Below are 15,168 nucleotides of genomic sequence, written 5' to 3' on the forward strand. Positions count from 1 at the left end.
ATGACTGTTGAAGCCTCTCAAGTAGCTTAAACTCCTCCCCCCATAAAGCTTCCATTTCTCCTACACATTCTCTAGCTCTGGATAGAAAGTTAAAACTAGAGGACTGTGGAAAACTAGACTTGATCAGTGTGCCCAGAGTTTACAGAAAAATCAAACTTAGACATAAGTCAGAAGCCATAGACAGTGTGAAGAGAGTAACACTGAAAAAAAATATATATATATAAAACATGATATTAATCATGTGAATATTAGTTCCCTTTTGTTTCTCATCATAAATCCCATTGTGAAATCTTAATTGGATCTGAAACAGAATGCACTTCTTTCTCTGACCCTAACCCTGACTCCTCACTCATTTGTATATATTCTCCATCAATTGTACTCACATTTCCAACAAATGATCTAATCAATGGGAAAAACCAGTCTCGTTTCAGATCATTACACTCCACAACTGCTCTCCCAAATTCACTGAACACGGCGTTATGCCATAGCCAGAAGTCTATTTGCAGGTGTTACAATGATTAACCAAAAAGATACCTTATCCTTTGTAATAAGGCTTGTATTTTTACTTTCAACGTCAAGCTTTGCAATACTATCCCATCATTCGACACGAATCTTTGAAAAAAACAATTTTCCAAGGTTGTGTACCTACTCGACAATTCAAGTTACTTTTATTTTAGACATGGCTCTGTGTTTCTTTATATAGTCCATGTATGATTTTAGCATTACAAATAAGCTCTCTCCATTGTGATACAGTCATGTGATTATTTCTCATCTGTTTCTTCAGTAACCATCTTTAACTATTGATGGCTTCACTTTTCTTAGATAGAATTAGGTTGAATCCCAATGCCTAGAGCTCACCAGTATCTGCTTCTCCTGAATAAGCAAAATGAGTTAGCCACCTAAATTCAGCTGTTATGATTCAGCTGAGAAAATTATACAAACTGTTAAGGAGAGAGTGTATGAAATACAGAACTGAGTTTCTCAGATACATTATGAAAAAGAAAATGTCAACTTTTACTTCTTCATTTCAAAGAACCAAGTGCAGAATGTGTAATCTCTCACTCTCCACACAGTTTCTGCTTCAGTGTGGACCCTTAAATGACTCACAAATCAGAAAAATCTAATTTAAGTATGGTTTGACTAATTTCACTAGTGATCATCACAAATCTTTCAAACTCACATCTGTTGAACATTATGTATGTGTTGTCCAAATCTTGATTGTGTGTTTTCAGTTAAATACCTTAAAACATGTCAGCATTTTAACTAAGAAGACAAGCAAATACCCTAAGGGAAGCATTCTTATCAGATAATTGTGCACTGTTTACACACAAAACTTGCTGGAATGATGTTTATCATTTCGGTTCTTGTAATTACCATTCCTGTAACACAGCCCCATCTTGAGAAATTACTCTTCTGCATTCATCTTACAGAAGACAAGGATTCTAGCTTAACTAGAAATGTAGATGGCCTCCCCATACTACCTTGGTTTTTTCCCCCCAGATCATTTGGGCACTCTGCTATTTGTGGGTGTGGTGACAGGAGAGACAATAATCCTCAGGCTTTTGTTCTGAGAAGACCTAAGGCTGGCTGAGGCCAACATGAGTATTTTCCTGACCATTTCCTTTTCTCTAGCTATTATTTACTGGAATGTGTTCAGACCTTCTCTTATATTGAAATGTTAAGCCATGAGGTACAAAAGTAAGCTAAGCTGAGGCTTGAGCCTATCTTGCTCCATCTTTCCACACCAGCTCACTGGAGTACTTACACTGCAGTGCAGGGCCAACCAGCTACCAATGCTCCTAATCTCTTTAACCCCTTCAGGGATGGGCTAATGGTCTTCCCACTTGTTTGAAGGTGTACTTTTATCAGTGAAAACTCCTTAAGTGTATTATATATTTCATATACCAAAAACTAGAATTTTTTAAAGATGAGATGATTTTTAATTGAAGTCCTAAATATTTTCCTTCTAGACTCTCAACAGTTTGTTATTTTTCCATACCCTATTCTGGAAATTTCTGTTCTAGGGTTCATTTCGAATATTTCTGTGTCCTGGCTTAAATACCATTTTAATCTCTCCATTATCATGCCCTATTATTCTAACTATGTTCAGTTTCCAGATTTATTAAATTTTAGGAAGTAGTATATAATAATTTGAGAGCCCTTGTAAATATATCTATCCTCTCTTGAACATATGCCATTTTAAAGGTAAAGGTTTCAAAAACATATGTTAAGAGGCCTTGATAATAATGCAACTAAATCTGACACTTTGAAGAAAATATTATTCTTATAGACATAAAACATCTTATTAACACTTTTCCAGAAATTTAGTTTCCAGATTTGCCTTCTAACTCTTCTGAATTATATCTCTAATGACTGTCCCCTTCCTCTACTTATTGTACTTCCAAATGTATCTTTTACCTCCTCTCCAATATAAGAACTCCTCCTTCCTAAATCACAAGGCTTTTCTGAAGATTAATCGGTACTGACTGTGAATCAGAAATGTTATAGGCTCTACCAAGAATCATTAAGAGAAATTCTCATTACTAAATCTTTCAAACATTAAATAGAATACTATTCATTATTTAAACTTCAACTCTCTTATGAATATATTAAAATGTAAGACATTCAACTGCATTCTCTTGAGCTACTTCTGACGGTACCTATTATTTTTCAAAGCAATGTTTTATTTATAATCATGAGGGTTAAATATTTGTGGCACACTGTACAGTATAAAACAGTTCTTTATCTTTTGTAAGCAATGGGGGAGAAAGCGCTTATTTAAGTATAGATCAGTAGACATCTTCTTGGAATCCTAGACTACAGAGAGCAGTCTTGCATGGTTCAGAAGAAAAAAAAAAATCAATTTGCCTGAGACATCCTAAATTGATGTGCTTTTGAGAAACAAGATCAATTACTCCATAAAAGTATGGATATTACCTGACAGCATTTTAGATTTAAATTCCATCCACGTTTCAGACAAACCCACAACCTCATCCTAAAAATGGACAGTGGACCTTAATGAATCATTCAATACACATCCCTCAAACCAGCGGTAATATTTATTCGAATCTATAACGACAGCTTAGATAATTTTATACCTCCCTTCAGGATTTCGACACTTTCAGACGTTTTTTCAGCAGAAGAACGTGGCAGATACCCCCTTGACCAAGTGATCAAAGTGAACATCAGTATGAATGAGTCCTAGCAACATCCTGTGCCTCCTGACAAGATGCAGCGAGGAAGGTGCACCACCACTTCTGTGGAATTCTTGCCCAAACTATTGACACATCACCTGACACGTCTACAATAGAAAGAAGCATGAAATTAACCCAGATTGTGAGAGACTCTACCAAATTACTAGTCAAGAAGGACAAGAGATGACTTGAGGAGACAAGACAAATGAAAGATGTAATACTGGATTGGCTTCTGCCAGAAAAGCCACTTTACTGTTAACAACCAGAAAATTCCGAGTACAACCGCTCGATGAGTAAAGTCTTGTACTATACCAATGTTAATTTCCTAGTTTAAACAATAGGTACAGTCATGTACGATGCTAGCATTCGGAGAAGCTGGGTCCTGGCATGATACGTCTGAAATGATTTCAAAATAGTTTTAAAATTTTACCTATGTGATCTCTATTTTACAGGTGAGAAGACTGTAATTTATTGTGTTTTAGAGCATTGCTCAAAATAATGAGGAACTTGCCAGTATAACCCAGGGTTTCTGCTTACTGATCTTTCCACTATATAAAGCTTTCCACTATATAAAGCACCCAATAGTTTTAGAAGACTCTGTCCTACTGGGTTTTTTGGGGGGTTTTTGTTTGTTTTGTTTTGCTTTTTTGGCCACACTGCACGGCATGCGGGATCCCAGTTCCCCCTGCAGTGGAAGGGTGGAGTCTTAAAACACTGGACCGCCAGAGAAGTCCCCTGTCCTAGTTTCTAAGAAAATAATCCCACCTTTTTTTTTTTTTTTTTTTTGTCTCTGATATGGAGACTGAATAAAAGGATCATGAAATCACAGAGGTTTTCCAGGTATCCTCATGAAAGCGTTTGTTCACAGACCCATGAATTAGTGCCTCTGGTTTATCCACCTCCACAGCTGTAGATCAGCTGCAGGACTGACTGTTCTCCATTGCCATCTGGTTACCTGCTTGGCTTATCAACCAGACTGAATGTTATGAAAGGAGGAGAGTTTATTTTTTTAAACTCTTTTATCTAGCACAGTCCCTAACACAGAGTAGGTATTTAATAAGGATTTGAAGAAGAGGAGAAGGAAGGGGAAGAAAGAAAACACAGGATAGGCTGCACAGCACGCGAAAGATTTAAGCGCATTTATACAAACTACTGTTTCTCTCCAGTGATCACAATCATTAAGACAGATAATCAATGTAAATCAGACAAAATGATTAGGATGAAATTTCTCCCACTCTAGGACTCAACTATGTACGCTTAAACCAGCAAAGGCTCAGTGACTGTCCTGCTCATCTAATTCTGTCATTTATCTTGGTGACTTACAGACACCGCTGCAGATTCTGTGACTCCGTATCAATGAGCACAGCATAGAAAGCTGACCAAAAAATTATAGTGCACTTACTATAGAAAGGCCCCATATCATCCTTTTAGTTGGTATCTTGTCTTTGCACTTAAAAACTCAACATAAATACAATGTAAAAACACAACGGGTATAGACTGAATTTTTCTTTTATGATTTTTGCTTCTACCATCACCAAATGGGTAACAAGTGTGTATAAACACACACATTAAAGACAGCATTTTTAAACGATTTTGGTCAACACAGACAAACAATCAGAAAATAGAGCCAATCTAGGCTATCTAGTTTGACTATAATTAGGTTTATAACCGTAAGTCCCTATCCTCCAACTTTTAGTTGTGTAAGTAGCACATGTAAAGTACTTGGTAGCTAACTACAACCTTCACTTCTAACCTAAGATAACTTTGAAGAGAAAATAAGCTATATTAAACTGAATTAATGGTAGGTGTCTGCATTTTAGTGGCAAAGCCTGATATATTTTATTTTCATTATGGTTTTGAAAGAACATACAAAGACTTGGGGTTGTTGATTTTATGTGAAGAAAATGCATTTACCACTTGATAGTTATACGGGAGTTTTATAAGAGCTAAAATTAGCTGCCAAAAAAATATTTCTAAGAGTCTGAACTTATTTGCATCCCACAGAGCTTATCCATGTCCAAATTCCTTTTGAAGCCACCAGGAGTTCCACATTTCTACCGGCAAAGTAACAAGAAGATAAAAACAAGGGTCTTCACAATTCACTCTGGTTATAAAAATGTTACGAAAATGGGTTTCCTATGCACACACAAGGAGAACAAACTATTTGCTTTCCTCTAAGACTGGAACCAATTTCAGATAATCTACATATTTAAGAGGATGCTTTTGCTGTTTTTTTTCCCCCCGAAATCTATAAAATGTAAATTTTACCATGATATAAATGCTCTTCCCTAAGTACTTAATATTGGGGATTATTTTCTTTTTGTGTATCTAATATGAATTAGTCCCGCTAAGGAATCTCATTTGTAACCCAATTCCTTTAATGCAACCTCTTTTCAAGATGAAAATTTCTTTTCTGGAACACTGAACAAAGCTTTGGTGATCAGGAGACAGAGAATCTCTCGGTGAGAGATACGGCTGAGGTGCTTAAATGCATCAAAGATGCTCACCAACACTTTCAAGCCAGGTGAGATTGAGAGCAGAGTGAATTCTATACTGCATTCCTCTGTCTTTGATTTCGACTAGGGCAATAGGCATAAATTCTCCCTGAATGAGGAGGGAAGAACGGGGAGCAGGAAAGGCAAGAGTGATGTTAACAGCTAGAGAAGCAGACTGTAGAAGAGGAAGGAAACACACATTTCAGTGCAAGTGATGGCCTGGAGCACAGCAAACGGCTGGCAGCCCATTACGGGGAGCAGAAATGAAAAACACTTAATACCTGGAACTGAGGCTGGGTGGTTTTGTAGACAAAATTTTTTGTCAGACGGTTAGGGGACATTAAGTGAGAAATGCCAAGGTGAGGAAAAGACTGGACTACAAAAGTACAGTGTGATGCAATCAGATGGCTGGAAACTGCTATTTCCTATGCACTTCGAGAGCCAGGTCAGGGTGATACAAAGTCACAGGGAGAAAAGGATGGCCTCCCCACTTCATTGCCCCTGTAGAGGGACAAGAACACAGGTACGGCAGCAACTCAGAAATACTTTTAAGGAAAGGTGCACTATTATTCTTTAAAACAGAGCTCCATACAGCACGATGACGCTAGTTAAATATATCATACTGCACATTTGAGAAAGTTGCTAGGAGAGTGGATCTTAAAAGTTCTCAACACAAGAAAAAAATTTGTAACTATGTAGTGACAGATGTAAATTAAGACTTATCATGGTCATCATTTCTCAGTTTACACAAATATCAAATCATTATGTTGTACACCTGAAAATAATGTCAATTACACCTCAAACAAAAAAAAGAGCTCCATCAGAGTAATGACTAATGACACCTTCCTTATGTCAACACATTTAGACTCAGCAGTTTTTCAACTCGTATCACAAGAAAACGATGGGATGCTAATGATAAAGCTCAGATCCTAACCTAGACCGAGGTCTGTGCCCTGCAGGCCTCTTGGTGAGGGTTCTAGAAGAACTCCTGGCCCTTTCCAACAGACTGTTCTACTTTGGTCTTGAGTTATCACGTTAAACAAACTCAGTAAATTGGCTAAAATAATAAGGTCATAAGCTATCTTGGGACCTCTCTATCCTCAATGTCTAAAACACCAAATTTTATTTAAGTGTAGAATAATTTAACTGAACCTGTTGGGCATCAGCCATTAATATGGTCTCCAAATTTGAAGGCTAAAAAATACCCGTTCAGACATGATTTCTCTGACATTTAACTCCTTGTGTTTAAGGACTGAATCATTTACCCACTAACCATATTTTTGCCATAGTCTTATCCTATACAAATATAAAGACAAGCTGTATTTCCATTCACATCCAACACAGACCGCTCCTCTAATAAACTGCATTAAGTTTAAAATAATGTCTACTTTCATCTGAAGGATCACAAATATAACACTGGACACAACACAATAGATTATTCACAACCCAGTTAATTTATAATGAAAAGGTAGTGAAATAAATACCATGATGTCTAGATTAACGTATGTTCCAAATATTTTTATCTCATTATTTCTCAGTAAAAACACGAATTACAGACATCATTATTCCCATTTTAAATATGAGGAAGCTACAGTTTAGTAATAGGCAACTTAACCAAAATCATACAACTAGTAGGAAATGCCTGAGTCAGCAATAAAACTGAAGTCAATTTGACGCACACTGTATGTATCCATTATGTGATTAAATAAAGGCATCAAGTTTACCAAGGTCATCATTTATATTTTCCAAATTACCCAAATAGCTATGTTTTGTCAGGAAGACTCAGAGTGTAGCCATCTAACCAGCATAGGTTAAATATGCATCTGTGAAAAGTAAGGATTAGGTTCCTTCTTTTCTTCCCTTGCTTATCTGCTTATCCATTCTCATCTAGAATTTTCTGTTCTCTCAGTCCTGTAAAAACTTCTGGTCATAGCCATTACCTCCCTCAAGGTAAAAAAAGGAAGATATATCTATTGTACATACCCAAGTGATCAAAACTGGACTGAAGTCAAAATTATTCCTATAACTCTGCCTATTCAGACCACCAACCTAAAAAAGACTCATCATCTCAAACAACCTAAAGGATTCACGTTCTCAGCCACCTTTTCTCAAGCGAATGTAAATCTCTCCTTTTAAAGCCTTTCATTAGTCTGCTCTATAAATTCTGTTTCCATCTCAAATTATTTTATTGCCCCTTTTCTGTACTTTAATCAATTCAGAGTTTTTTGAAACCTATTTCCATCCTGGGCTTCTCTGGTGGCGCAGTGGTTGGGAGTCTGCCTGCCGATGCAGGGGACGCAGGTTCGCGCCCCGGTCCGGGAAGATCCCACATGCCGCGGAGCGGCTGGGCCCGTGAGCCATGGCCGCTGAGCCTGTGCTCTGCAACGGGAGAGGCCACAACAGTGAGAGGCCCGCGTATGGAGGAAAAAAAAAAAAACCTATTTCCATCCTGAACATTTTACTGTGAAGGACAGTATTGAACTCCTCATATACAGCATTCAAGAGATAAGCACGAACTTGTTTCCTGCCACATAAAATCTGCTAAACGATTGTCTGATTAATTGAAAAGGAGGCACAGAATATGTGCTACCTCATCAAGGAACCACACAACTTCTCTTAGAAAAATAACAACAGCACATAGCCCAGTACCTTCACGTGCATTTGGAATTTAAGTAACCTAGAGACAGGCATTCATAATTTTAAACTGACTTACAGGGATTATTTCGATATAAGCATTTTAAATTGTTATGGTGAAGGGTACAAAATTTAAAATAAGGGTTTTTTTTAAATTTTAAATTACACTGATTTCAAAATGTCAACCTCACCCAAGCAACTCCATTTAAAACCAAATTAATGGAAGTATTTTAGTCATGTTTAGAAAATTGGACACTTGTACAAAAGCGTGATTTCACCTAATAACTACAGATCCTTATGAAGTAGTTGAATTATTAAAGACCTGTCCACTGAAAAAAGTTTGATGAATTTCTCAAATTTTCATTAAAAATGAATGAAATTCTGAGCTAGATTCTTAGTCACTGACATTGCATAAGGTTACTGCTTTCACTTGATTCACAAGAAAACGAGAGAGATGGAGAGATTTAATACATGTAAAGTATAAATGACGGTGCTACTGATAACAGTAGAATGGCTATGAAAAGAAATATATACATGCACCAAAAAAACAATTGTGTACATCCTTTCTTAGGGCAGAAAAATGCTACGACCAGGCTAAAAGAATTCCTAATCCACACCCCCAGAAAACTTTAATGTATTCAAATCCTTTTGTTTACAACACAGTATCAGTATTTGTACAATATAGAGGCCTTCAAAGGAAAACAAGCATATATATAATAAAGACTACCTTGACTTATGTAGATACCTATCAAGAAAAATAGATTTTTCACCCTTACCTAAGGTCTATTCAAATGAAACGATGACCCATGGAATAAAGTGCAAAGATTCTTCCTCAACCATTCACAGTTGAAAATATACTCAGGGAAAAATTCCTCAGTTTGCTGTGCTTCCCTTTATCAGGAATAGATGCATAAAACTGACAGTGAAAAGCATAAATGCAGATGTATACATGTCTCGCCAACACACTCCACTTAGAAACCCTCCACCAGTGCGCAGAACCAAGTTGAAAAAGCTCAGGAAATCTTCACAGACATGAAAATAATCAAACCTGCAACAGACTAGAAAGTGGGAACACAGTACCAGGATGGTCGGGGGGGGGGGGGGGGGGAAGGCCACGCCCCCTGAAGCATCCTTCAGTTCAAAAGGAAGCCCCTGCCCAGATACACAACCAGAAAGAAGCTGTGAAAAAAAAAAAAATCTCCATCTGGCTACCAATTGGCCGCCAAATAAATACACCCCAAACTGCCCACTGTTGGTCTAATAACACTTCTCATGGACTTCTGTTCACATTCATTTTTAACCAAAATGTAATTTTAAAAAGCAAATTTTAAAAATCCATTAAAACAAGACTACCACTAAGAAATGTAGGTTTGAACTGCTCGTGATTTAGAAGCAACAGGCACAGTAATTACACTTCGCAATTTTTAACTGCAAGTATCAGAAAAGGATATATAAGCATAAGTTAGTTATGAGCATTATTCAACTAGTAACCCCCAGAAAGAAGCTCAAGAAGCAACTGGCTGGAAGAACCCACTAGTCTTCAATTATTAGTGAATATTCTTGCTCTTATCTTGGAAATGATAGCTTTACTAACATGCCACAATCATGGTAAACTAGGCATCTGTAGGATCCTCACCTGCTCCTAGGAATAAAGCATCACTCCCTAAATTGTGGCTACACGGGATGAATAACACCTGGATTACAGTTTCAGTGTGGCTAATGAATGCCAAAAACCTCGCAATAGTTCGTGTTTTCCATCCCCAAAGCAAAAATTAGCAGTTCTCCATTCAACCACACACATTCACAACAATCATTTGTGACTTTGAAAGGCCAAACACCCTACCTTTCCTACATAGAGGGGGTCTGAACCCATGTACTCCTCCAGCACAAAGAACTGATTCCACACCCAGCTGCGCTTGGTCCGGGACCTCCCTGATTGGAAATAGGGCTTTGATCTGGACCTTGAGAGTTCTGCTTGACTCATCCCAGAAAAACACAGGAAAAGAGCTATTAGCTGCAGAAAATGGCAGAACTCCACTTTGCCCAACTTCATCTTTTTTTTTCTTTCTTTTTCCTGTGTAAGAAAAAAACCTTGACAAGAGAAAAGGCACAGTTCCAGTTGGCTTAGTAGCTCTTGCCTCCGGCAGGGTGTCAGCTGGGAGTCCAGAGATAATAATTTGTAGAGTGTCCGGTTGGGAGAGGTCACAACTGCTGAATAACCTTCGCCAAAGAATGGTGTAATAGGTACCTACCAGAACAAAGAGAAGAGCTGGTGTCAGAAACCGAAACACACAGTAACTTTTAATTTCCTTTCATTTACTAACTTACTCTTGATCTTCCCAATATATCATTATTTGTATCATCATTAGAATATGAATCATAAACATAGATATAAAATTGCACAAACTGTTGCCATATTCATAAATGACATAAATACTGCTGGTGCAGAATTATCCTGATTCCATAATACAACCTTAACATTTCGTGGCTCTTCTAGTGCATCCTAATTTCGAGCATATGATTTAATACAAATGGAGCAACACATCAGTTAAAAAATCACTTTAGTGCTGGCGGTTATTTTTCTTTTTTATTATAGTCAGTTTCATTCGCTGGTATTAGAATATGAAAGCCAAGCAGCTCAGAGCAGGGGTTTAACCAAATGGAAAGGACAGATGCTGGCTTAAATCTCTTCTGTAAAACCGTCAAGAGAAATAAAGAGGTATGAGGTGCTTCAAAACCGGTTGATTGACTCTGAGTCACAGAACACCAGCTGTTTTGACGTGTTCTGATTTGATTGTGATCAGCTGAAAAGCTCAGTGGTCTCCAATTTCTACCCTTCAAACTTATTGTCATGTGTGCTGTGTAGCATGTTCCGTTATTCTATTGCACTGCAGTTATTTGCTACTTTACAAATATTTACTGAACCTCTTGCAGCACGGCTTGTACACAGTAGGGTCTTTCTCCATCAACATGGATGGGGTTGAATTATATTGATCATCAGAGGGCTGAGAAGACTATTTGTAAGCCTGATTCATAGTTCTATGCACCCAGGAGGGGCCTTAGCAGCAGCACAGAGAACATCTTTTACCCTGAAGTCTAGTTCTTTCAGTTACAGAATTCTGATTATGCAAGAGATATACAATCAGTTTACAAAACCAACTTCCCAATACACCCCAAAACACAGAGGAATGAAAATGTATGACAGTGTTCACTTAAATCACTGCACTGCACGTTGGTTTATGAATTCATTTGACAACCTATAAATAAATCAACAATGGGATAATTAAGGCGAAGGATTAACACTTTTTTTTGAGGAACAGGAGAAAAATAGTTTTAAGAATATGAAGCCACACAATAGCTCCCGATCATGCAGAAAATACACTATCTTTATGCCAACTTTTCCATCCTTCTACCTTCTCTCCTGTAACAGCAATGTCTGCTACTCGTGAAATGATTTCTGACAGTCAAATTGCTTATGGAAAATGCCATATACAGTACAAGAAAGGTGAAATGTACTAAACATGTTAAAATAGTCCACACAACTGGAAGAAACAGGTTGCATGTACTGAGTTCTATTCAAATGAACATATTCCTGTGAAAGATACCTCTGTAAAGCTGTGAAATTCCAAAGGACATTCCAGAATAACCCACGGAAAGCTAACTGATGTGCTCTGAGAACCCCCAGAAAGGATAAACTATTACTGGAGCATGTTAACTGCAGTCTGTGCACTGAACACCGTCTCCTAGAATCCAGATCTCCCCTCTGATGATCAAAAATGAATTTGGTCCATTTAGAAAGCACTCTAGAAGGGCGAGTTGTTCTACCCTTAGAATTATAAGCAAGACGTAACTTGGGGTCATCGACTGATATTCCATTGGAGGCCCCTAAGTTAGGTTGGAAGTTCATTGTAGGTTGGTCTGAGCTAACCCACCTAAGAGACAAGTTACCTGTCTCAGCTTACCTGTAGTTAAAGAAGTCAAGTAGATACTTAACCTAGGAAATGTGCACTGGTGTAGGGATTTGTCTGTGATGACTGGGAATCAGGACCAAGGTACTCGTGGTAAGTGGCCTTTAGGAGGAAGCACAGGGATGGGCACGGGGTCCCCTTCACAAACCAGGTTCCTGGGGATGGGGGATGGGTGGGTTAGGGTTGTGGTGACCGGACTGAGACCAGCACAAGACCCCTTCAGCCAAAGAACATTTCCAGTTTCACCACACTCCTTCCTCAAGAGACAATGAATTTTCTCATAAAAACAAGGCCATAAATGCTTTGGTCCCTAAGACAAAATGTTTTTAAATGTGCTATGGCCAAATGATGTTATTTAGCCTACTCTATGGATTAAGGGAACTTGATAACATTGTTTCAGTGTGAAAATGTACCCAACCTCTAAAAAACTAAATAGCAAATGAACTTTTGGGAATTCTCGATTTGGGGAGTTGTTATAATTAAACACCGGCCAAGTCTGCGGGCATATGCCTCAGACAAAGATTCAAATTCTGAGACTGTCATGTCTTAGCTATGTGATCTTGGACAAGACTTTTAAATTCTGAGAAGTTCCAGAGATGAATCCTCAAGCCTCCCACTTACAAAATGAAAATGTTAATAATTTGATCTAATTCATAGGATTAAATAAGCAGATCATAAAAAGCTAAGGATGGCGCCTGGCACAACTAAAAGCACTACATATATATATATATATATATATGGTGATTTTTTTTTTTTTTGGACCGTACCCCGCAGCGTGCAGGATCTTACTTCCCCGACCAGGGCCACCTTCAGTGGAAGCGCAGAGTCAGAACCACTGGGAAATCTGTGACTTTTTAAGTTTGAAACTAGTTATGCTAAAATTAAAGTTAGTCTGTGAAGTGATGTTAGTTTTCAGTTTAATGCAATCTATAGAAAAATGTTTCAAAAAATTCTTAACACTGAATGAAAACATTCTTGATAGTTCTGGTCGGTGCCAGAGAACTAGGCAGATCGTAAAACAAAGCATCTAGATGGATACAAACAACGGCAACAAAAAACTTTCTTAAGACAAGAACGCAATTTCTTTCCCAAAGCCATGTCCTCTGTTATTATTATAAATCAAAGATTGGTATCAGTACTGGAGAAATCTATTTGAGTTCACTCAGGATGTTCACTGATAAGAAATATAATCTGGACTGGGAATAGGGTCACCAGACCCTCCATCATTTGCTGTAATGATCTTGGATCCCTCCGGGATTTTATGTTCCACGTTTGCAAAATGTGGGAGCTCAACTATCTTATAAAGTTTTTTTTGTTACAGGTCTTAATTATACAGAATTGCTTTTGTTGCCTTTTTTTCAGTTGTGAAAAAGTACACATTGTTAATAATTAAAGGGTAGAGAGATTAAAGAAAGCCATAGGAACGTAAAAGAAGCATTTTGTGTATTTATGAAACTTAGCATGAATTTTAATGTGAGATGCTTTAAATTACTCTTCTTGCCTCCTGATTATTTCTCTTCCATACAAGATTGTGGAGTTACGGAACTAGCTAGAACATATAAAAGAACGGAGTGATAGAAAATGCAGGGGACACAGGTTCAAGCCCTGGTCGGGGAAGATCCCATATGCCACGGAGCAACTAAGCCCGTGGGCCACAGCTACTGAGCCTGCGCTCTAGAGCCCATGAGCCACAACTACTGAAGCCCGTGCACCTAGAGCCCGTGCTCCGCAACAAGAAGCCACCGCGATGAGAAGCCCACTCACCGCAAGGAAGAGTAGGCCCCGCTCGCCGCAACTAGAGAAAAGCCCGCGCACAGCAACAAAGACCCAACACAGCCAAAAATAAAAATAAATAAAATAAATTAAAAAAAAAAAAAAAGAAAGAACAAAAATGCCATGGGTCACTTGAGTCACTGAGATGATAATATCTGCGAAGGAAAGATGCCTGAGACTTCTGTACCTCCTTACTTAAATCAGGGCCTTCAAAAGCAGTTAGAACTAATATAAACCTTGATGAACACGGATGTTTGCCCCATCTCTGGATCCTAGTATCTCGAACAGAAGTTGGCATTGTAACTGACATTCAGAAAGTATTTACAGAATGTTTCTTTTCATTATAATCACCCTCATTTTTTTAATATGAAAACTTAACCATATAATAAGTCAATATATAAACTCCTTGGTTACTCCACCATGTTTATAAGTCACAATCGCTTTGAGAACAATTCCATTATATTTCTCTGCAGGATCTGAAGTATTTGCCAGGCTCTTGAGGCAAATTTCCTTTAACTTTCTTGAAGGTCTACAAGAGCGTACAAGGATACTTTAACTGGCTTTGTGTACATTGGAGGACGAAATTCTCTTTCATGAGGCAGAATACCCTTCGTGCAGTGTGCTTGTAAAATCAGAAAATCATGCGTGAAAATCATGCGTGAATGAGTGTGATCTGAGCAGGGAGTTTCATAAGACGCACATCAACACTTTTGGTAGCTACGAACTCTGCCAGGAATACACACCTGATAACAGCAGGGGGAAGCTGTGTGGTCAAGGGTCAGGTGTCCCCAAATCCTTGCCTTGCTTTCCGGTCAGATCTAGTTTTCAAGGTAAAGGCCAGTACAGCAGTTCAACCCAGCTCATCCTGTCCAGGTTCGGATATCATGAAAGAAATGAAAGGCCCTGAAGCATCATGAAAAACCTTCAGTTATTTGTGGTCATCAACAGAAATAATCAAGACTTGAACTTGAGATTTCCTGTCGCGTAACCTCACCAAATAGGCTTCCCATCTTCACACAAATGTCAGCATGTCTAAAGGCACCACAGTAACATTTTTGCCACATAAATGAAAAAAGCACCCAACCAATCACAACTGTTGACTTT

The 15,168-nt window shown here is 38.1% G+C and overlaps 1 protein-coding gene across 3 annotated transcripts in view; it reads right to left on the minus strand.

Moving 5' to 3' along the window:
• The window catches only part of CDH7 (cadherin 7), a 122,592-nt gene that overhangs the window by 100,218 nt on the left and 7,206 nt on the right, over nucleotides 1–15,168 (minus strand). The window contains exon 1 of one of the 3 annotated variants that reach the window (XM_032602689.1): nucleotides 10,167–10,241. In XM_032602689.1, coding sequence (XP_032458580.1) covers nucleotides 10,167–10,196 — 30 coding nt within the window. In that variant the 5' untranslated portion in view covers nucleotides 10,197–10,241. Of the gene's footprint in view, nucleotides 1–10,166; nucleotides 10,572–15,168 lie in introns of those variants that run through there. The other 2 variants (XM_032602687.1, XM_032602688.1) reach the window with 2 other exon arrangements.

Source organism: Phocoena sinus, chromosome 14, assembly GCF_008692025.1.
Source record: "Phocoena sinus isolate mPhoSin1 chromosome 14, mPhoSin1.pri, whole genome shotgun sequence".
Taxonomy (NCBI): Eukaryota; Metazoa; Chordata; class Mammalia; order Artiodactyla; family Phocoenidae; genus Phocoena; species Phocoena sinus.